Source organism: Petaurus breviceps, unplaced genomic scaffold, assembly GCF_028583685.1.
Source record: "Petaurus breviceps papuanus isolate PSGF00001 unplaced genomic scaffold, PetGlider_PUasm1.0 77, whole genome shotgun sequence".
Classification (NCBI taxonomy): Eukaryota; Metazoa; Chordata; class Mammalia; order Diprotodontia; family Petauridae; genus Petaurus; species Petaurus breviceps.
Genome location: NW_027186492.1, coordinates 8,347,707 through 8,366,057, shown reverse-complemented (window position 1 = coordinate 8,366,057; position 18,351 = coordinate 8,347,707). Strand labels below are relative to the sequence as shown.

Below are 18,351 nucleotides of genomic sequence, written 5' to 3'. Positions count from 1 at the left end.
CCAGGCCTAAGGCTTTCTCCACTCTACCACCTAACTGACTTTTAGTAGAGGAAGACCCTCATAAAGGCCTGCCTGGACTTCTGTAGCTTCTTCCTAACTAACAGGTTTTAATGCCTCTGTTTTCTTCCCAACCCACTCAATCTCTCTTTCATGTACTTGCTGCTGCCAGACTTGTCTTCTTTCTGACCAATCATGTCACTTCTCTGCTCAAAAATTTGTCTCCCTATTGCTTACCAAGTAAAGTTCGTATTCCTTGTCTGGCATTCAAGGCCCTTCACCATCTGGTACCACCCTACCTTCACATTCGTATTTCATATTACATTCTTTTACATATTTTATGCTTCCACCAAGCTATATTATTCTACTAAAGGTATCTGGTGCTTTCCCCCCTACCTCCTTATGATGCCTGGAATGACCTCCTTTCCCTTCTTTTTGCATATTGGAATCTCAAACATCCTTTAAAACCAGATTTAAACGTCATGAAGCTTTAAGCCCTAATGCTACACACTCAGCCAGAAAAATTGGTAATGGCCTTTCCCACAACTACCCAGACCTCACATAACTCTTGTGTGTATCTGCATAATTACTTGTGTTTATGTAATCTCTGCCCAATAGACTGTAAGCTCAACAAGGGCAAGGACTATTTTACCTTAAAAAATATATGTATGTATATGTAACATATACATATATATGGGTGTATATGTGTGTTTGTATATATGTATATATGTGTGCTTCTATATCTCCAAGGTTTAGCACCAAGCTATTCACTATAGGCACTTAATAAAATGGGAATCCTGAGTTAAATTAAGTTGGAATCCTGAGTCATTGATTTGGTAAATGTTTATCAAGTACCTACTATATACAAAGCCTCAGGCTGGAAATAAGCATTTCAATGGCCCTTGTCATTTTAAAAAATTATTTATTTCATTAAATATTTACCAATTACATGGGGAAAACAATTTTTAGCATTCATTTAAAAATTTTTTTTGAGTTCCAAATTCTCTCCTTCCCTCCTACCCCTCTCCCACCTCTTAAGAAGTCAGGCAATGTGATATCGATTATACATGGGAAATCATGCAAAACTTTTCCATATTGGCCATGTTGCAAAAGAAAACACACCAAAAAGCAAGAAAAATAAAGGCTTTTTTAAAAAGTATACTTCAATCTGTACTCAGGGGTCATCAATTCTCTCTCTCTAGTATTTTTCAATATGGGTCCTTCAGAATTGTCTTGGATCATTGTCTTGTTCCGAGTAGCTAAGTGTTTCCCAGTTGATCATCAATACAATGTTGCTGCTACTGTGTACAATGTTCTCCTTCGATGGCTCTCAATGGGTGGCTCTTATCTTATTGACAGTAGGAATGATTTCCTGGGTAGGTAGGTGGTTTCTCTGGAGAAGAAAGAGGATGATGTGTGACTCAGTCTGAGCTTCTAGGGGAAATTTGCCTTTACTATCAATTTCGTAAGCAGAGAGTAGCTCAGTGCAGACAGAGATGATAGGATAGAGAAATTGAAGGGCCTAAAACTGGTATGGATGGAACAAAGTGGGTTTGGGGGTTCCCAGTTTTAGAGCCAGAAGGGACCTTGGAGGTTATCTCATACAACCACTTTATGTTTGAGGAGGAAACATAGGCTCAGAGAGGTAAGACATTGGCCAAAGGTTCGTAGAGGTACTTACTACATAGCAAAGCCAGGATGTAGACAGCTCATTTGACTCTTACACCCAGTTCTCTCTGGGAAAATGAAACCAGGAGTTACACTTATTGAACAACCCTGTCTTATGGCACAGAGTGCCTCAGTACTGAGGGATCTCTTGCCAGCTAAGGGATCACTGAGAGAGGTCAAGAGGAAGAAGAGACGCCCAAATCCCAGCTCCTAGTCTCAGGTGAAATTCGAGTCATTCTCTAACCTCCAACCCAACTGGATCATGCAACTATGATCTGTCTAAGACACAAAACCAATATGCTGGCCTTGGGCCTCAGTTCCCAGTGAAAAGTGAATGGTACTGCTTACATTCCCTCAGGCCCCTTGAAGCCACTTCCTGTCAAGCTTTGTTCCCCTCCCTTCCCACTCCCCTCTTTCCTGTGTTGCTTGTTGGTATTGGCAGCCACTGGGTGGGATAGGCACTTTTGTTTCTACCTCCCACTGGTCCCCAGGGAGCAGGGTTGGGTGCGACTGCTTCTCCAGCCCTATGCCCTGCTCTCAGAAAGGCTCCATTGTACTCCAGGCTGCACCCTACTGCCCGCCTCTCCCTGGGGCTCCTGGGAAGAGAACATTGGAGTACCTCCCAGGATGGGTGATGGGGCCAGCAGGTATGAGAAGTTCAAGAAAGATGAGGCATAGTGGGTCATTTTTCTAGGGGACAGAGGGGATGATGTGGGCAAAACAATGTCCATTTGTTGTTCATTTGTTTCAGACTCTTTGTGATACCATTGGAGGTTTTCTTGGCAAAGATACTAGAAAGGTTTGCCATTTCCTTTTTCAACTCATTTCACAGATGAGGAAACAGAGGCAAACAGTGTTAGGTGACTTGCCCAGGGTCACACATCTAGTAAGTGCCTGAGGCTGGCTTTGAACTCAGAAAGATGAGACTTCCTGCCTCTGGGTCTAGCATTCTATCCATTTTGCCATTTAGCTGCCCCTGGAACCTCCAGAGAACAGAGTAGAAGGAATAATAGGCATCAGCAAAGTTCAACTCTTATTTGTTATAACATACCCCTAATCCTTATTTTCACTTTATCTGGGACCAATGCCCCCTTCTGTCAGAGCCACATCCCTTAGTTCATTTACTTAACAAATATTTGTTGAACACAGAAAAGAGCCCTGGAACAACTTCCTACCACTATACCCCAAAGTCTGTACTCCAAACCCTGAACTAGAAGGTTTCTTCTTGCTTCTCTGCTAATGCCAATGGGCAGCTAGATGGTGCCGCAGATAGAGTGCCAGGCCTAGAATCTAGAAGACCTGAGTTCAAATCCAGCCTCAGGTACTCACTAGCTGTCACGTAACCCTGTTTGCCTCAGTTTCCTCACCTGTAAAACGAGCTAGAGAAGGAAATGGCAACCTACTCCAGTATCTTTGCTAAGAAAACCCCCAATGGGGTCACAAAGAGTCTGACGTGACTGAAATAAATGAACAACAACTCCTTTGCCCACATGACTGAAAAGGACTAAACAATAACAGCAACAACCAGTGCCAGTTGACTAGATCTCCCTTCTCCTCTACTCCAAATGCTGAAAACACTGGTCAGTGCCTCTTTTTCCCTAGTTTCTCAGTTATTTTTTTTTAATTCACCCAAAGCAAGGTCAAGGTTAAAAAATTGTCTTATGGAATTAAGGACTAGTAACCTACAACAAGAGAAGGTTCGGAGCTTAAGTTGTTAAAGTTAATGTAAAAGTAGATATATCTGTTCTGTTTAATACTGTCAGCTTCTATCCAAGTTCTTTGACCAAACTCCCACTTTATCTTTTCTTCTGTCTTTCCCAACTCCTCCCAACTTGGTTGTTGAAAAGATGCTAGAGCCAGTGACATCCACCTCATTTGTGAGAATGATCAGTGGACTCCAGAGTATGCTGGAGCCAGCTTGAGCTAGCTCTGAGCTGATTGTTAAATTTTCAGCATGAGCATTTTTATTTCGGAAATGGGCAAATGCTAAAATCAGGTCTTTATTGATTGATTTGTTGATTATCTGGATTTAACAAAGTCATGGAGAAAATGTTAATAATTCAGATTAAACTTAAAAGTGTATCTTGCATATATTTCTTTTTTCTTCAATGACAATGTTGTTAAACATTTATCAGCACACTCTGGAACTGTCATAAAGTGAAATAAATTGTTGCACATTCAACATTTTTTTTAAAGTGTTTATTGAATACTTATAAATTATGTTAGGCAATGGGGATACAAAGGCAAACTGGAAAACAGTCACTGCCCTCAGAAAGGTTACAGTTTACTTATATACCTATTTCAGTTTACATTTACCAGCAGTTTACCTGATTTTCTCAGGAGTTGTTAACCTTTTGTGTGTCACAGACCCCTCTGGCAGTCTAACGAAGCCTATGGATCCTGTCTCAGAATAATATTTTTAAATAAAATACTTGGGATTTCAAAGGAAAACAATTATATTAAAAAACAGCTATCAAAATATTTTTAAAACAAATTCATGGGTCCTAGGTCAAGAACCTCTGCTTAATTTTTTCTCTTATTTATTAAAATTTGTTTAAATTATTAAGCATTTGTTCCTTCTTTTTATCTCATCCCTGAAAAAGAAAAGAAAAACATATATACTGTTTTTCATGTTCTTGATTCTTCTTTTGATCTGTTGTTTTCACAACATGATAAATATGGAAATACATTTTACATGATTGCACATATATACCTATATCAAATTGCTTACCATCTTAGGAAGGGGGGAAGTGAAAGAGGGAGGGAGAAAATTTGGAGCTCAAATTTTTAAGAAATGAATGTTAAGGGATGGCCATGTGGCGCAGTGAGAAAGAGTGCCGGCCCCAGATTCAGGAGGACCTGTGATCGGTTCCGGCCTCAGATACTTAACACCCACACAAAATAGCTGGCCATGTAACCTTGGGCAAGTTACTTAACCAATTGCTTTAAAAAAAAAAAGAAAGAAATTAATGTTAAAATTTGTCTTTCCATGTAACTGGGGGGAAAACTATTTAAAAACCCCAAATATGTATAATCAAGCAAAACAGATTCTCATGTTGTCTGTGTCCTGAAATGTGTATCTCATTTTGCATATTAGTCACCTATCTGTCAGGAGATGGGTAGTATTCTTCATTAAAGGTCTTATGGTTGATAATTGCATTGATTGGAATTCTTAAATCATTCAAAATTGCTTATTTTTTACATTTTATAATACTTTTTGGGGAGCATAATGTCAATGTAAGATAGGGTATCCCAAAAGTCTTAGTGCAATTTTAAGCTATTAAATTTCTTTCTTTAGGGAGAAAAAAAAAACTGAATCTCTCTGAGCCTCAATTTTCTCATTTATAAAATGGGAATAATAGTAGTTATCCCACCCACCTAATAGGGTTTCTTGAGCAAAGCAAACCATCAGGCACTATGTGAATGTGAGAGAAAATAATGATGATGAATTATTTCTTCCCTCAAAATTTTGTTCCAGTGCCTTATCACATCATGGGGGTGACCTTGGAGTCTCCAAGGCCTGCCAGCAAAGCACAAGGACCTACCAAGGTAGAAAGGCTTTAAAAACAGGCTTAGTGACAAACTGTCATCCAATGATACAGCTCAGGGAGGCTCCTCAGCAGAAGGCTGGAGACCGAGTGGTGAATTTATTTGGCTGTAACAACTCTTGTAACAGTTTGCTAAGTAAAGCATGGTGGAGAGGGTTTGCTGGTTTACAATCTGTGCTGCTGGAGGGAGCTGTCAGACCTCTGAAACCCAGGTACATTAGAAATACTGAAACAAAGAAAAGTCATTTCTTCCTAAGGGTCTGAGATGCTGGTGGGCTCTAGGCCAAGCATCAGATTCATGGGCAGTTCTTGGGAGTCAATTTCTAGGTTATACATTCCCTTGTTAAAGTGGCAGAGGGCAGGTAGAGTTTTGCCACTGGAAAAAGGAGTGGAAGAAAGGGCAAGGAATCTCCCCTTTGGTTTGTTTTGGGCCCTGGCAGTAATGAACCTTGGGACAACTGCCCCTTTGAACAATTGGCTACTAGCAGTTCAGACTCTGCCTACCCCCCCATGGAGACTGATAGCCATTTCCATACCCTAGCTCTTGGTCTTGATAGAGTGGGGGAACCGTGGACAGAAACAATGACAGGAAAGACACATGGGTTAGTCTACAACCTGGCATTTATTATTCACCCACTGCCCACAGGCAAAAGGCTTAATGAATGAATGAAAAGCATTTATTAAGTGCTTATTTGATAAATGCCAGTCACTGTGCTAAGCACTGGGGACATAAACAGAAAAAGAATGCAGCCCCTGTTCGTAAGGAGCTCACATTCTTAATTGGGAAAGACAAGGTGTGTGGGAGCTTCAGGGCAGCTAGGAAGGCCTAGAAGTCCCAAAGGTTTGGCTACAGAGCATATGGCAAGGCCCAGAGTCTTAGGATGCACCGGCATTGCCAGCCCCATTGGAGTGACCCAATATTATTTGGGAAAGGTGGAGGAGGAGTGAGAGCTTAATGGCACTGTGGCCTTCATTTAATCTAGGTATAAAGACTACCTGTACTTCTGACCTTAGGATAGGAGCTGGAGCAATTTCTGGGACTGAAGGAAGAGCCCTCGGAATCTGGAGCCTTGTGGGGAGAAGAAGGGAAAAAGGAAGTCAGGATCATAGATGTAGAACTGGAAGTTCCCACAGAGGTCTTCAAGTCCCTCCTCGTTTTACAGTTGAAAGAAACTGAAGCCCAGAAAATTCTAGTGGTCTGACCAAAGTCTGCAAGGATTCAAGCCCAGGTGCTCTTGACTCGATGCCCTGGGTGCTTTCCACCATGCCACAATGCCTTTTAGAGGTTTAGGAGGTCATCTAAAGCTGGCGGTTCTGATTTTTTTTGGTGCCTTGGACCCCTTTTGGCAGTCTGGTGAAGCCTATGGACCCCTTCTCAGAATCATGTTTTATAATACATAAAATACATAGGACCACATGAGAAACCAATGATACAAGTCTGCGTGTGCCCTGTCTAGGCTACTTTTATTAATGTTCGTTCTGCTTCTGCCCTCCACCTTCTCCCTGCAGCTGGCCATCCTAGAAGACTATGCTGATCCTTTTGATGCTCAAGAAACAGGTGAGGGCACAGTGGTGCCAGCAGGGCCACCAGAGAAGATCCCGGAAAATGATGGCTACATGGAGCCCTATGAGGCTCAGAAGATGATGGCTGGTGAGAATCAGGGGAGGGAGGGTGGCAGGTGATGGAGATGTAGTACAAGTTTGGCTATAGATTTGAGGGAAACTAGGTTTTCCTAGTTCCTAGCACCTTATAAGTGTGTGCAGGTACAGGTTCACTGGTCTCCTTTATCCCAGCCTTGTACAGTAACAGAGTCATAGCCTCCAGAACTAGATGGGGCCTTAAAAGTTTGCATTGGTTGAAAACTAAAAATAAATAATTTAATTTTTAAAAAAAAGTTTACATTGCCCCATCCCCTCATTTTACAGATGAGAAAATGTTAAGTGATCTGCACAGTGCTAATATGGTATATTAGCATATAGTAGGTGCATAATAAATGTCTATCAATTAATTTGCCCAGATGCACAGCTGCCTAATTTTGTGACAGTGCCTAATTTTGAACCCAGGTGCTATGACTATTAGGGATGCAAAAGAAATATAGGACATGACCCTTGGCACTAACTCTTGAAAGGGAAATGAGATTTACACCATCAGAGATAATGCCAGAGAGGATATAATCAATTGCTATGAGCATGGTACTGATAAGAAGCATTGGTCTGATCTTTGGGGATATTCATAGTTGCTGGGAGTGCAGAAGGAAGTAGACAAGACAATGAAAGAGACATGGAAGAGGCCATTGGAGAGGTAGGAAAATCAATCTAAGTCTAGTCAAGAAGGCAGAAAATCCAGTGTGGCATAATGAGTAGAGGGAGCTGACTTCGTAGCCAGGAAGGCCTAGGTTCAAATCCTGCCTATGACACAGACTGGCTATATTACCCTGGTCTAAACCATTTAATTTCTCAGTGTTCTGGGTAACTCTCTAAGGTGCCAACCTGCACTAGGAGAGGGCTTTTCCTCACCTGGGAGTTCTCTAAAGCAGTGAAATCACAGGTCCAGTTTCTTATCTCCCATCATAAGGACTTCATGAAAAGGGGGTGATCAGCACTGCCAAACACAGCCAAAAAGGAATTCTTTGGTTGTGAGTGACAATGATTCAATCTTGTACTCCAGGAAAATGGGGACAGAAATGGAGCTTTCAACTTCATGTCCTCGTGCTGGACAATTCTGGGTCCTATAACAGCCTTATCCAGTTAGCCAACACTTTCTTCCCTTGGCTTTCCTTCTTTGAATCTGTCAGAGCCCATAGGTGGGGAATGTGTAGCTCTGGTGTTCAACCCTAGGGCCAACTCCATTTCCTCTCTGAGGGAAGACTTTGATCGCTTCCTTGTAATGGCAGCATTAGGCCTGGAGTTAGGATAGACATGAGTTCAAATCCAGGCTCAGACACTTACTAGCAATGTGACCCTGGGCAAGTAACTTAACATCTGCATCTGTTTCCTCATCTGTAAAATGGGGATAATAGCAGCATCCTAACTCCCACGGTTGTAAGGCTCAAATGAGATAAGAATTGCCTATTGCCTGGCCATAGTGCTGCATAAATGTTGTTGTTGTTATTAATTATTTAGACTAACTGTCAGAGGTGAGACTTTGAGCTAGCTAGGGCTTGAAATTCCTTTCCTTTCCTCTTACTGCCTCACCCTGGCAGAGATACGAGGCTCCAAGGAAGCAACAGCCAAACCTCTGCCCTTGTACGACACACCCTATGAACCAGCAGAGGAAGGGCTCACCCCTGAAGGTGAGGGGGCTGGTCGGCCCCGGGAGTCCCGTCTACCAGAAGATGATGAGAGACCCCCTGAGGAGTATGATCAGCCCTGGGAGTGGAAAAAAGAGAGAATCTCCAAGGCCTTCGCTGGTAAGTCTCTGGACAAGAAAAGGGCAGGCTTGGGGGCAGAGCTGGTGGGGGAGGATGACACTCAGGGTGTTCTCTCAGGTGTCTTGTGGGCATTCTCCTAGAAAGCTAACCTCTGGAACCTCTGCTACTCCCTGACCCCAAAGTGTGGAGATGCACAGAGCAGGACACCACAGTGTAGGGCATCTGCTTAAATTTGAGAGGTGGGGAGAGGAGATGCTTAGGGAGGCCAAGCCATCGTCCTGTACCCCAGGACCCCTGTTCCAGAGATTCGCTGTTGGGAAGCTCTGTGCATTAGAGGTTACTTTCTTAGCACTTTCTTCTACCCTCTGTACTCTTAAACTGTTATATCAGAAGCACCCCTTACTCTTTCCTGCACATCAGAGGCCTTGAGCCTGTGACTGAGTGGTATGGGAATGGAGGTACTCAAGAGGCCAAAGGGACTAGGCTCTGGAGTGAATGAAAGGAAAGGTGACTAACAGAAATGTTTACTGAATATAGAGTGTGTGTCATAGTGGAATGGAAATGTATGTGTGAGTGGGGGGCAAGGAAAATAAGTGGGTGTTAGGAGAGGTATGTTAGAATTATTTATTCCAGAGTTTTTCTGCAGAACGCCAAACTTGCTCATCCGGTGTGTGAGGAAGATTATTGAGGGGAAATATGGTAGTTAAGAGGACCCAGAGTATGGAGGCTGAAGATTCCTGGATCCCAGATGTACCCTAACTTCTGAGTGTCCCTGGAATCTGTCTTAGGGAGAAATAGCCAGGGAAGAGTTCCTGAGAAGGGAAAGGAGTAGGGATGCATTCTAATTCCTGAACTTATGAGGAAAACACAAAACTCTTTAAGTTCTGTTAGCCATCTGCCACTCATCCTGCCTTCTTCCTCTCAGCCCCTCCCCAGGCCCAAAGGCACTGGGCCCAGCCCTCTTCTTTCTCCTCTATCCTCCCAGGGTCGAGCCCTTAGCTAGACTGGGAAACCACAGGTTTCTAATTTGCTTCCTAGGAGCCCAAGTGTGTATGCAGCTGAGGATGGGGCAGTTTGTCTCCTGAAGTCTCCTTGGAGAATCAATACTGTTTGTATTGCTTAATGGGAAAATCTATGCTCGTCATTAGGAAACCTCGTTAGCAACCCCATGGCCACCAGTGGCATCACTCCTCTAATTGGCAATGCTCTGGATCTAGGGGGAAGTTAAATTTTAATAATGTGTTTCTCCTCAAGTCTAGGTATTATTGACAGACTGAAACTGGGACACTCAACCCCACTCTTTGGAACTAAGTATGGGGGGAGGGAAAGTGGAGGTTATAAAGAGAGAGATATGGGTTATAAAAGCCTCTTTTGGAGGACTCCCCTTAATATCTTGTCCTTGTATCATTTTTTCCCTATTCATTAATCAGTGCCTAGATTAGACAGCTCTTTTCCTAAACCTGGATACCTCTACCTTCTCCTACTGGTAGGGGAGGGAAGAGAGAGGTATTTCCTAGGCTGGCAAAAAGTCTCCACATCTTGCCTCTTCCCTGAACCTCCAGCCTAACAGGCCAGACCAGTCCTTGAAGTACATCCCAGTGACTTCCAAGGGGCTTGTTCTAATGCCACTCCCCAGTCAGTCATGCTATCAATGAGGCCATTCTGAGAATCCCCCTATCTCTGTGCCCACATCCTCTGGCTCTTTCCCACTCAGCCCTCTGCAACATTCTTCCTTCAGGCTGTCCTGTACTCCAGTTTTCTGTGTCTCAAACTTTATTTCTCTCTGTCTCTATCTGCTTCTGTCTCCCTATCTCTGCCTCTGTCTCCAGTTGACATTAAGGTCATCAAAGACCTACCTTGGCCACCACCAGTGGGACAGCTGGACAGCAGCCCTTCCCTCCCTGATGGGGATGGGGACATCTCTGCTCCGGTCTCACCCCTCCTCCCTGAGCCCAGCCTGGACGACAGCAGTGGTGGGTTGTGAGACTGGGGGAATGCTGGGAAGGGTGGGTCCCTATTGTAGGCTCTGTTCCGGGTGGACAGTATCTTATCTTCTTTTTCAGGGTTCTGAGGCTCCTTCCTTCAGAAATGCATATGGAATGGGGGAAGGGAGGAGGAAAGAGTAGGACTGGAGGGAATTATGTGTTGAAAAGAGGTATAGACGATGAATAAGGAATTCCCCCTTCTTCCATGCAGCTAGAAATTTATTGGTTGAAAGGAGGGATCCAAAATTCTTCCCTCTTAGGTATATGGGCAGGTTTCTGTTATGGCCCAGGGCCAGTCAGCTAGGCCTTGTGCTTTGAGGGGGCCCAAGGCACATGCTCCAAAATGTATCCAACTCTTCTCTCCACTTATTTTGGGGAGGCTATACATTATCTTCTTGTAAATCTTTCTTTAAAATCTATAAATTTGGGGGGAGCAGGAGGGGCCAATACATTGAGACCCTAACTTAATGTGTGAATGAATTTATCCAGTTAAATTGTCAAAAATGAGGGATGCAACGTATGACTTCTTAGCTTGGGCCCTATGAACTTGCTTTTTAAATATTTTTATAACTATGTTATAGTTATGATTTTATTATAATATAATTACCTCTTAGTAATCCTGTGTATTTTATTTTATGCATTTAAAATTATTATTCTATGAAGGGGGTCTAAGTTTCACCTTCTTGCCAAAGGGGGTCCCTGAAACCAAAGGTTCAGAACCCTTTCTCTAGACTGAGGAGAGCAGTGGTGGCATTTGCTGAGAGGAGGCTAAAGAAAGCAGAAGGGGGAGGTGGGGAACACCCAAGGCTCCAGGTGACCTCCTCCTTCACAATATTACCCTACACACAGTTTGCGTACTTGCTGCTTGAATAGGACCACATCTTGTGAGTCTTTGGGTATATTTCTTAGTGCTGAAGTACCAGCCAGTGTGGTTCAGGCTACACAACATACATATGTGTGTAACCGGCATCTACTCTGGCTAACCTCGGCTGGCAGGCTTGCCCTGATCTGGGGACAAGAGAGAACAGACAAGACAGCCCAGGCAGCTGTATGTGCATATCGGGGAGGGAGAGGAAGGAGGGGCTGAAGAGACTAAAGAAAGTGATTTCAGTCCTTCAGGGGAAAGGAGGGAGGGCAGGCAGGCAAACAGAAGCTCTGGGCAGGATTAGCCTGTCAGGATGGCACTGAAGGGAATCTAGTAATTGTTCTAAGATCGATAAGTCATTTCTGGAGAGTGGCTTGGCAGCGAGATGTGGGGAACTGTAATGAACTCTGAGAAGGGGAGAGAAACAATATTATCAGCATGGAAGCCACCCTTAGGGGGATGGAATGGAGAAGGCTGCCTAGACACCCTAGAGGGAAAAGCTTAAGTGGTTTCTTGTGTTCCTTTTCTCTTCTCTTCTTTCCAACTTTCCCTTTCCCCCTCCTCCCCACACTTCCTTCTTCCACCAAACATTGTAACTGGGGGCCTTGCATGTAATAATATAAAATACCATCAAATTCTGGAGGGAGGGGGTGGGCTTATTTTTTCTGTCACATATACATACATTTATACATGGGGCCATGGGGCCCCCTGACCTGCATGAGGTTCCTTGCATGTCCTTTAGTGTCCCTATACTGCCTGTGGGAAGTCTAAGGGATAGGAGATACTGCCCATATCCATCCAAACCAGGATATAGCCAGCTTTTGTAATAAGCATTGTTTCTTTTCCACAGCCCAGTTTGAAGGGTCGGAGAACTGCTTGTCACCCAGCAGGGAAGAGAAGGGTCGGCCCCTTCCTCGGCTTCCTGGAGGGAACTCTAAGGCATTGAAGCCCCTGAGCATTGAGCCCAGCAGCCCCCTGGGGGAGTGGACAGACCCAGCCCTTCCTCTAGAAAACCAGGTGTGAGTGTCTGTGTCCCATCGGGGCTCCCTCCCACCATCACCCCCACCTCTTGCTGAGACTCTTGGACTTGGGTACTTACCCCCCAACCCAAGCCCTGCAATGGGAGGCCTCCCCATGGTCCCTGAGAACAAGCCTAGGCCTGTAGGGCATGGCCTGGGAGGGGGCATTCTGAATGGGTACTCCCTACATGGCTGTAGCCAGAGGGAGACAAGCAGAGATGCCCTCCCTCCTTCTCCCTTCAGTTGGTACCATGGGGCCATCAGCCGAACGGATGCCGAGAATCTGCTGAGGCTATGCAAAGAGGCCAGCTATTTGGTTCGAAACAGTGAGACCAGCAAGAATGACTTCTCCCTCTCCCTCAAGTGAGTATAGGTGGATGGAAGGGCTGGCTGAGTGAATAGTAGGGTGATGGGAGGGGAGGGGGGCCTAGCAGATTCAAGGAAAGAGCAGCTCTGACATTCATTCAAAATGGGGGCAGGGAAGGTCTCTAATTTTCTACCTCTATACTCAGGCCAAGTTTGAGTGTGCCCTTCCCGCTTATAATTTCTGAAGATTCAGAAGACACCAGGCACTGTCCATGCTACTAAAGAAAGGGCCCTCATTCACTCAGAAAAAGGGGGTGTGGTTGGGTGCCATAAGAGCCTGCACTTAATCTCTAGAAGATAAGCCTAGAAGAGGTACAGAGTGAGCAACAGACAGCACCTGGCCCTCTTTCTGCCTCTGGTCCCCCTGTCATAAAGGCAGACCATAACCACTGATTGAACCAGTCATTGAAGATAGGCATCTATTGACCACCACACCTGGGCCCTAGGCCTCCAAAAGCCTGGCAGAGCCCATACACCCAGAGAGGCTGCCAAAATGTGCCAGAGAAAAAGGTGGTGCTGGCTACCCCCATATCGCCATTATAAGAACATCACATCCAGGAAAAGTTGCCCAGGACGGATCACTTAATCAGCACTGGCCATTGTCTTCCCTCACCCCCTCACCAGCACTGACACTCTCAGTAATAGTCCAAGCATATCCCCCCCTACTATAAGTAAATACCGGATATGAAAACTCCTGTCTACCAAATACACGAATGATTGTTTGCCTTACAAAAGTGAGATCATACAGGCAGAGTCATCTTTGTGTCAAAGGTTTAGCACTGAAAGGGAAGGTCTTTCAGTCTAACCCTTTCCTTATACAGATGAGGAAACTGTCACCCAGAGAGATGTGGGTTCTAGTCTGAACACTGCCACTTAGTCTGCAAGGCCCTGGCAGATTTCAATGACTAGGGCAATTAACAAAATTATGACTTGTAGACCATTTTCCATAAAGTGGGAAACTGAAATCGGGGAGATGTGGGGAGGGGAGAGGGAAACACTTTGGCCCTCTGATAGTGCTGCTCTATTCATGGGGGGGAGGGGAGTGTGAGCAGGGGTATTTTTGTGAGCCAAACTCCCAGGGCAGCAGTGGACTGGCTGCTGTTGGTAGTGGTGGGGTTGCTGATCTGACCCTTACAGCATCTGTCCAACACAACCTCATTTGCATATAAATGGACTTCTTTGAAATATAATTATGGTTTCCCATCTCTCTGTAATGGAAGGGCCTTCTCTGGTAATTAAATAGCTTCCTCCCAAAGCCATCCCCAGCCTCAGGGGGTCAGAGACTCCCATGTCCTGTCTCCTAGAGGGGTAGGTGGCCTAGGTAGAACTAGGTCATTTATATGGTAATAGTCCCTTGTGGTTTTCTCCCTGGGGGTCCTTCTACTTTCCCTTTTATCATATGGAGACATACTATACAGAGAGGATAAACTGAGGCCCAAGACAGGTCCTAGGTCATCTCTGCATCAGTAGGCAAGCATAGATTCCTGACTGTCCAGTGCACCAGCCACCAGGCAGCTCTCTGGTCAGTCCAGATGTTGAAGGAAGTTCAGCTCAGTGGAAATAACTCTGTCCCTGGCATAGAGTGATTCTTTCTTGTAAGGCCATTGACCACTGGTCAGGGTGTTTGGGCAGGCAACTAGGTAAACAAAGTACTGGGCTTGGAATGAAGAAGACTAATTTTCATGAGTTCAAATCTGGCTTTAGACACTGTATAGCCATGGGCAAGTCACTTAACCCTGCTTGCCTCTCAAATGAGCTAGAGAAGGAAATGGCAAACCTGTACTGTATCTTTGCCAAGTAAACCCCAAATAGAATTGGAGAGAGTAGGACACACCTGAACAACAGGGTGTTTTTGGTCCTAGGAACAGAGTAAAGTGTTTAGTTATTTCTGTTCCTTTCCCACCCTTCCATATATACCTCATCCTTCTGCCTTCCACCAGTCTCTTTCCTAGTTCTTTATTTTCTTCTGGGCTGATCTGCTTTGGAGCCTTGGGTCCCAGTCATTATCTTCCTCAAATTAGCAGATGAATGACCCCCCCCCCCCCACCTCCACCGGCAGCATGAGGCAGACTGAGTATTTGTCTTGCTGCTGGCAAAAGCCTCAGGGCACAGTGGAAGAGGTGGGATTGGGGAGAGGGATGACCTGCTCATTAAGGCTTGCAGGGAATTCATTTTTTTTCCTTCCTCCATCTTATTCTTTCTCCCTTCTTCCTAGCTTCTCTCTTTCCTTTCTCCCCTCAGAAGTCCTTCTTAGTTAAGGGCCTAAAGAGAAGCCACTTCGAACTCTGACCTCCACATACAGGGTGGGGAATTTGGAGAAGACAGAGGAAGGTGGCATTCTTCTGACCTTGGACCTCACCAAGGAAGGGTGATTATTAGGTCAAGGGACTAATAGGCCCTTGGTCCTATGGGGCCTTCAGGGCTGGAGTATTAAAGCACAGAGATTCAAGGGGGGCAGAACTGCTATGGGGTACGTGAGGATATATGAGGTTATATTTTCCCTTTTCCAAACTCTAAATCCATTGAATCCTACCCAGGGTAGACTAGTGTGCATGTGCATGGCAGTGGGTGGAGTGCATTATATCTTCTGCCCTCCCCCATCATGTTAACATCCCCAAAACAGTACAAAACACCTGAAATAAAGTGGTTTCAGGCTTGGTGCCTAACACTGGTGCAGGCCAAGTTTAAGTGGGAGTTGAAAACAAACTCCAAGATGGTGTCATAGACTTTTGCATCCTTGCTCCTCCTGGGGACACAATCTGTTGTCTAGGCATGGACTCCTCTCTTTCTTGTTAAGGGTATTTGGGTTGAATGCTCAGTCTTTCTACAAGCGCACTTTAGGTGGATTAGGGACCAACCCTCAATCATTCCCCTTGCTTGTTTCCTAGACCAGGGCCAGGATTCAGGGGAGGCAATGGAGTGTCTTCTACCAAGGGAGAAGAGCTGCAGTCTTGAACACAGATGACATCATCCCAGACTGATGAGAAGAGAGGAGGGGAAGGAGGGGGGGAGAGGTAGACAGAGGCCCAAGGGAGGTTCTCTGCCCGGCCTGGCCAGATAGTAGGAGGGAATGGGGAGGAGCTATCTGAGGCCACAGACAGGCCTGTGCAGCTTTGGAGGAGGGAGGGTTTGTATGCTTCAGAGGTGGTGGGGAGAGGAATAGCAGGACTATGAAGCTAGGGGAAGGAGGGGGAGGGTGCAGTGCAGTAATTCCCCCAAAGCTCAGGTCTTTCAGCGAAAGCTAGCTATTTCTGACTTATTCTTACATATTAGGGTTTAGTTGTCTCATCTGATTGCAGCCCCAAGGAGTGTGCCAGCTCCTAGGAGACACAGATGAACAGCTTTAGAAACCCTGTTTTGATTTGACTCACCAAAGCATTCTCCAGGCTAGGCACTACCCCCCAGCTAAAGAGCCATGATTTCTCCTCAAAGAGCTATTGTAAGCACAGGTCAGGGCACAGGAGGTTCTAGTTCTCTGGTGGTCATGCTGGGGGACCGAGGGCCTTCCTGGCATTCAGTCACACCTTCTAAGGTCTGCACACACCCTGCATACTCACACATTCCTGTCCCACCTGACACTTTCAGGTAGTGCTCATAGCTGGGACTTCTTTCTACCAACTCCTACTCTGCTCACACCTTTCTTCCATCTTTCTCCACCACCTGTGTATATATACAGCAGCTCTCTTCATGACCAGAAGTCCCTCTCCAACCTCTTTTCCCTCTCAGCTTTGCCCCATTCTTCACAGTCTCCTGAGACTGGGGGAGATCAGGAGATCCCCTATTCTTCACAGCCTCCTGAGACTGGGGGAGATCAGAAGATCCCCTACCCTACCTCACTAGCACCCTACTCTGTAAGGCATGGGGCAGGAGGAAGGCCCGGCCAGCTACTCTGGAGTTTACCAAGCTCTCCTCCCTTCTTCTCAGGAGCAGCCAGGGTTTCATGCACATGAAACTCTCTCGAACCAAGGAGCACAAGTACGTGCTGGGCCAGAACAGCCCGCCCTTCAGCAGCGTCCCAGAGATCGTGCACCACTACGCCAGCCGGAAGCTGCCCATCAAGGGGGCTGAGCACATGTCTCTGCTCTACCCAGTGGCCATCCGAACTCTGTAGGACCAGAGGATCAGCAGCCATCACAGACCCAGGGCTGAAAAGTTGCCCCCACCTAGGATTCTTTCGGTCCTTCTGGCCCCCTTCCAATCAGCTGTTGAACTATAGCTTCTTCCTGGGAGAGAAGTATTGGCCAGAACCTAGGCGGTCCCTAGGAACCCCTCCGTTTTCCCCTTGTCCCCCTCCCATTCCATTTCCCCCCAGAGGCTCAGATGAAAGCTTCTTTAATTTATTCTAAAAGGGAAAGTCAGTCGGGTTTTGCGGGTAGGGGAAAAGCCCCTAAGAGAAGATGCCTTGGGGCAATGAATAGTTGGGGATTGGACCTCCTTCCCTTTCTAAGGTCCTCTGGAACTGGAACCGCCTCCACCTTCTGCTGCTAGGATAGTTTTGGCCTAAGAGACATTCAGGGGTGACTGGGCCTCCATGGCACCCTCATAAGGTTTCGGGAGGTCCAGGATGCACAACCTTTTCCAAGATTGGAACCTGAATGGCGAAGAGGGCCTCAGACCTCAGCCCTGGCGCCTGCAGAAGCTCCCAGGCGTTTGGGGGTCTGTTGGAGGATGGGCATGGGGCAGGCTTCCAGACCAATTAGTGGCCATCTCATTCTGACTCAACTCAACCTTCCCCCAACACTCATGTCCATCCCCATGCTAAAGAAGTCCCTTGCCAGGTCTCTGAGGCGAAGGAGGGGAAAAGAGAAGCAGAAATTGGGGATATAGTGTTTGGTAATGCCTGATCTTGGGGGCAGGGCAAATGGGGAGGATTTGAGGGGAGGCCGAGGGAGCCAGTTCTGCGGGTTGTCCTCCCTGGCTCAGCGCCAGTATTATTACCTCCCCCCCCCCCCCACCCAGGACTTTCGGGGAGAAGAGATACTGTGTTGCTGGGGGTGGGAGGGGATCCGCAAGCAGCGAAGCGCGAACAGATTCTGTTGATAAATCAGTTTCCGAGCCGACACTGAACGGCTGTGAAATGCACTTTCCTGAAGCATCAAGTTCTTTTTCTTTGACTAGATGTCAAAACATTACCCTCTCGCCGCCCCCACCCCGGATTGCGCTGGGGTCGGGGAGGCGTCTGGCGGCGGCGTGTCGCTGCCCCCCTCCCCCTCCCCTTCCCTCCCAGCAGCCCGCGCCTCCAATACTGCGCGTAAGAGCAAGACTCCCCGAGGAGCGCGTTCAATTTCCTGCCAAGAATCATTTGTTAGGGAGGAGGGGGAGCTGGAGAGAGAGACAAAGAGCCGGAGACACACGCAGGGAGAGGGAAGGAGGGTGTGTAGGCGGGGGGAAGGAAGGAGACCTAGACTCGCGAAAAGCCGAGCACCCGGGGGAGGGGGGAAATCCGGCCCCAAGGGCGGGGGGCGGAGACCGCTAGGAGAGGACAGAGAGGTTCGGCTGGTTTTTCTTTAGCATTCTGCTCTGGCCACTCCG

General features: G+C 46.3%; 1 protein-coding gene and 1 long non-coding RNA gene across 4 annotated transcripts in view; one reads left to right on the top strand and one right to left on the bottom strand.

Moving 5' to 3' along the window:
* The window catches only part of SHF (Src homology 2 domain containing F), a 29,576-nt gene extending 11,664 nt beyond the window's left edge, over window positions 1-17,912 (top strand). Inside the window, exons 2-7 of one of the 3 annotated variants that reach the window (XM_069105944.1) lie at window positions 6,723-6,864; window positions 8,417-8,623; window positions 10,414-10,557; window positions 12,285-12,453; window positions 12,697-12,816; window positions 16,744-17,912. In XM_069105944.1, the coding sequence (XP_068962045.1) occupies window positions 6,723-6,864; window positions 8,417-8,623; window positions 10,414-10,557; window positions 12,285-12,453; window positions 12,697-12,816; window positions 16,744-16,930 (969 nt within the window). In that variant the 3' untranslated portion in view covers window positions 16,931-17,912. Of the gene's footprint in view, window positions 1-6,722; window positions 6,865-8,416; window positions 8,624-10,413; window positions 10,558-12,284; window positions 12,454-12,696; window positions 12,817-12,965; window positions 14,102-16,743 lie in introns of those variants that run through there. The other 2 variants (XM_069105945.1, XM_069105946.1) reach the window with 2 other exon arrangements.
* On the bottom strand, window positions 906-10,577 carry LOC138175489 (uncharacterized). Its single transcript, XR_011172006.1, has 4 exons — window positions 10,441-10,577; window positions 6,223-6,282; window positions 1,679-1,733; window positions 906-1,390 (listed from the first exon to the last, which is right to left on the bottom strand). It is a non-coding gene; the product is annotated as an uncharacterized lncRNA (long non-coding RNA).
* Window positions 17,913-18,351: the final 439 nt, after the last annotated feature.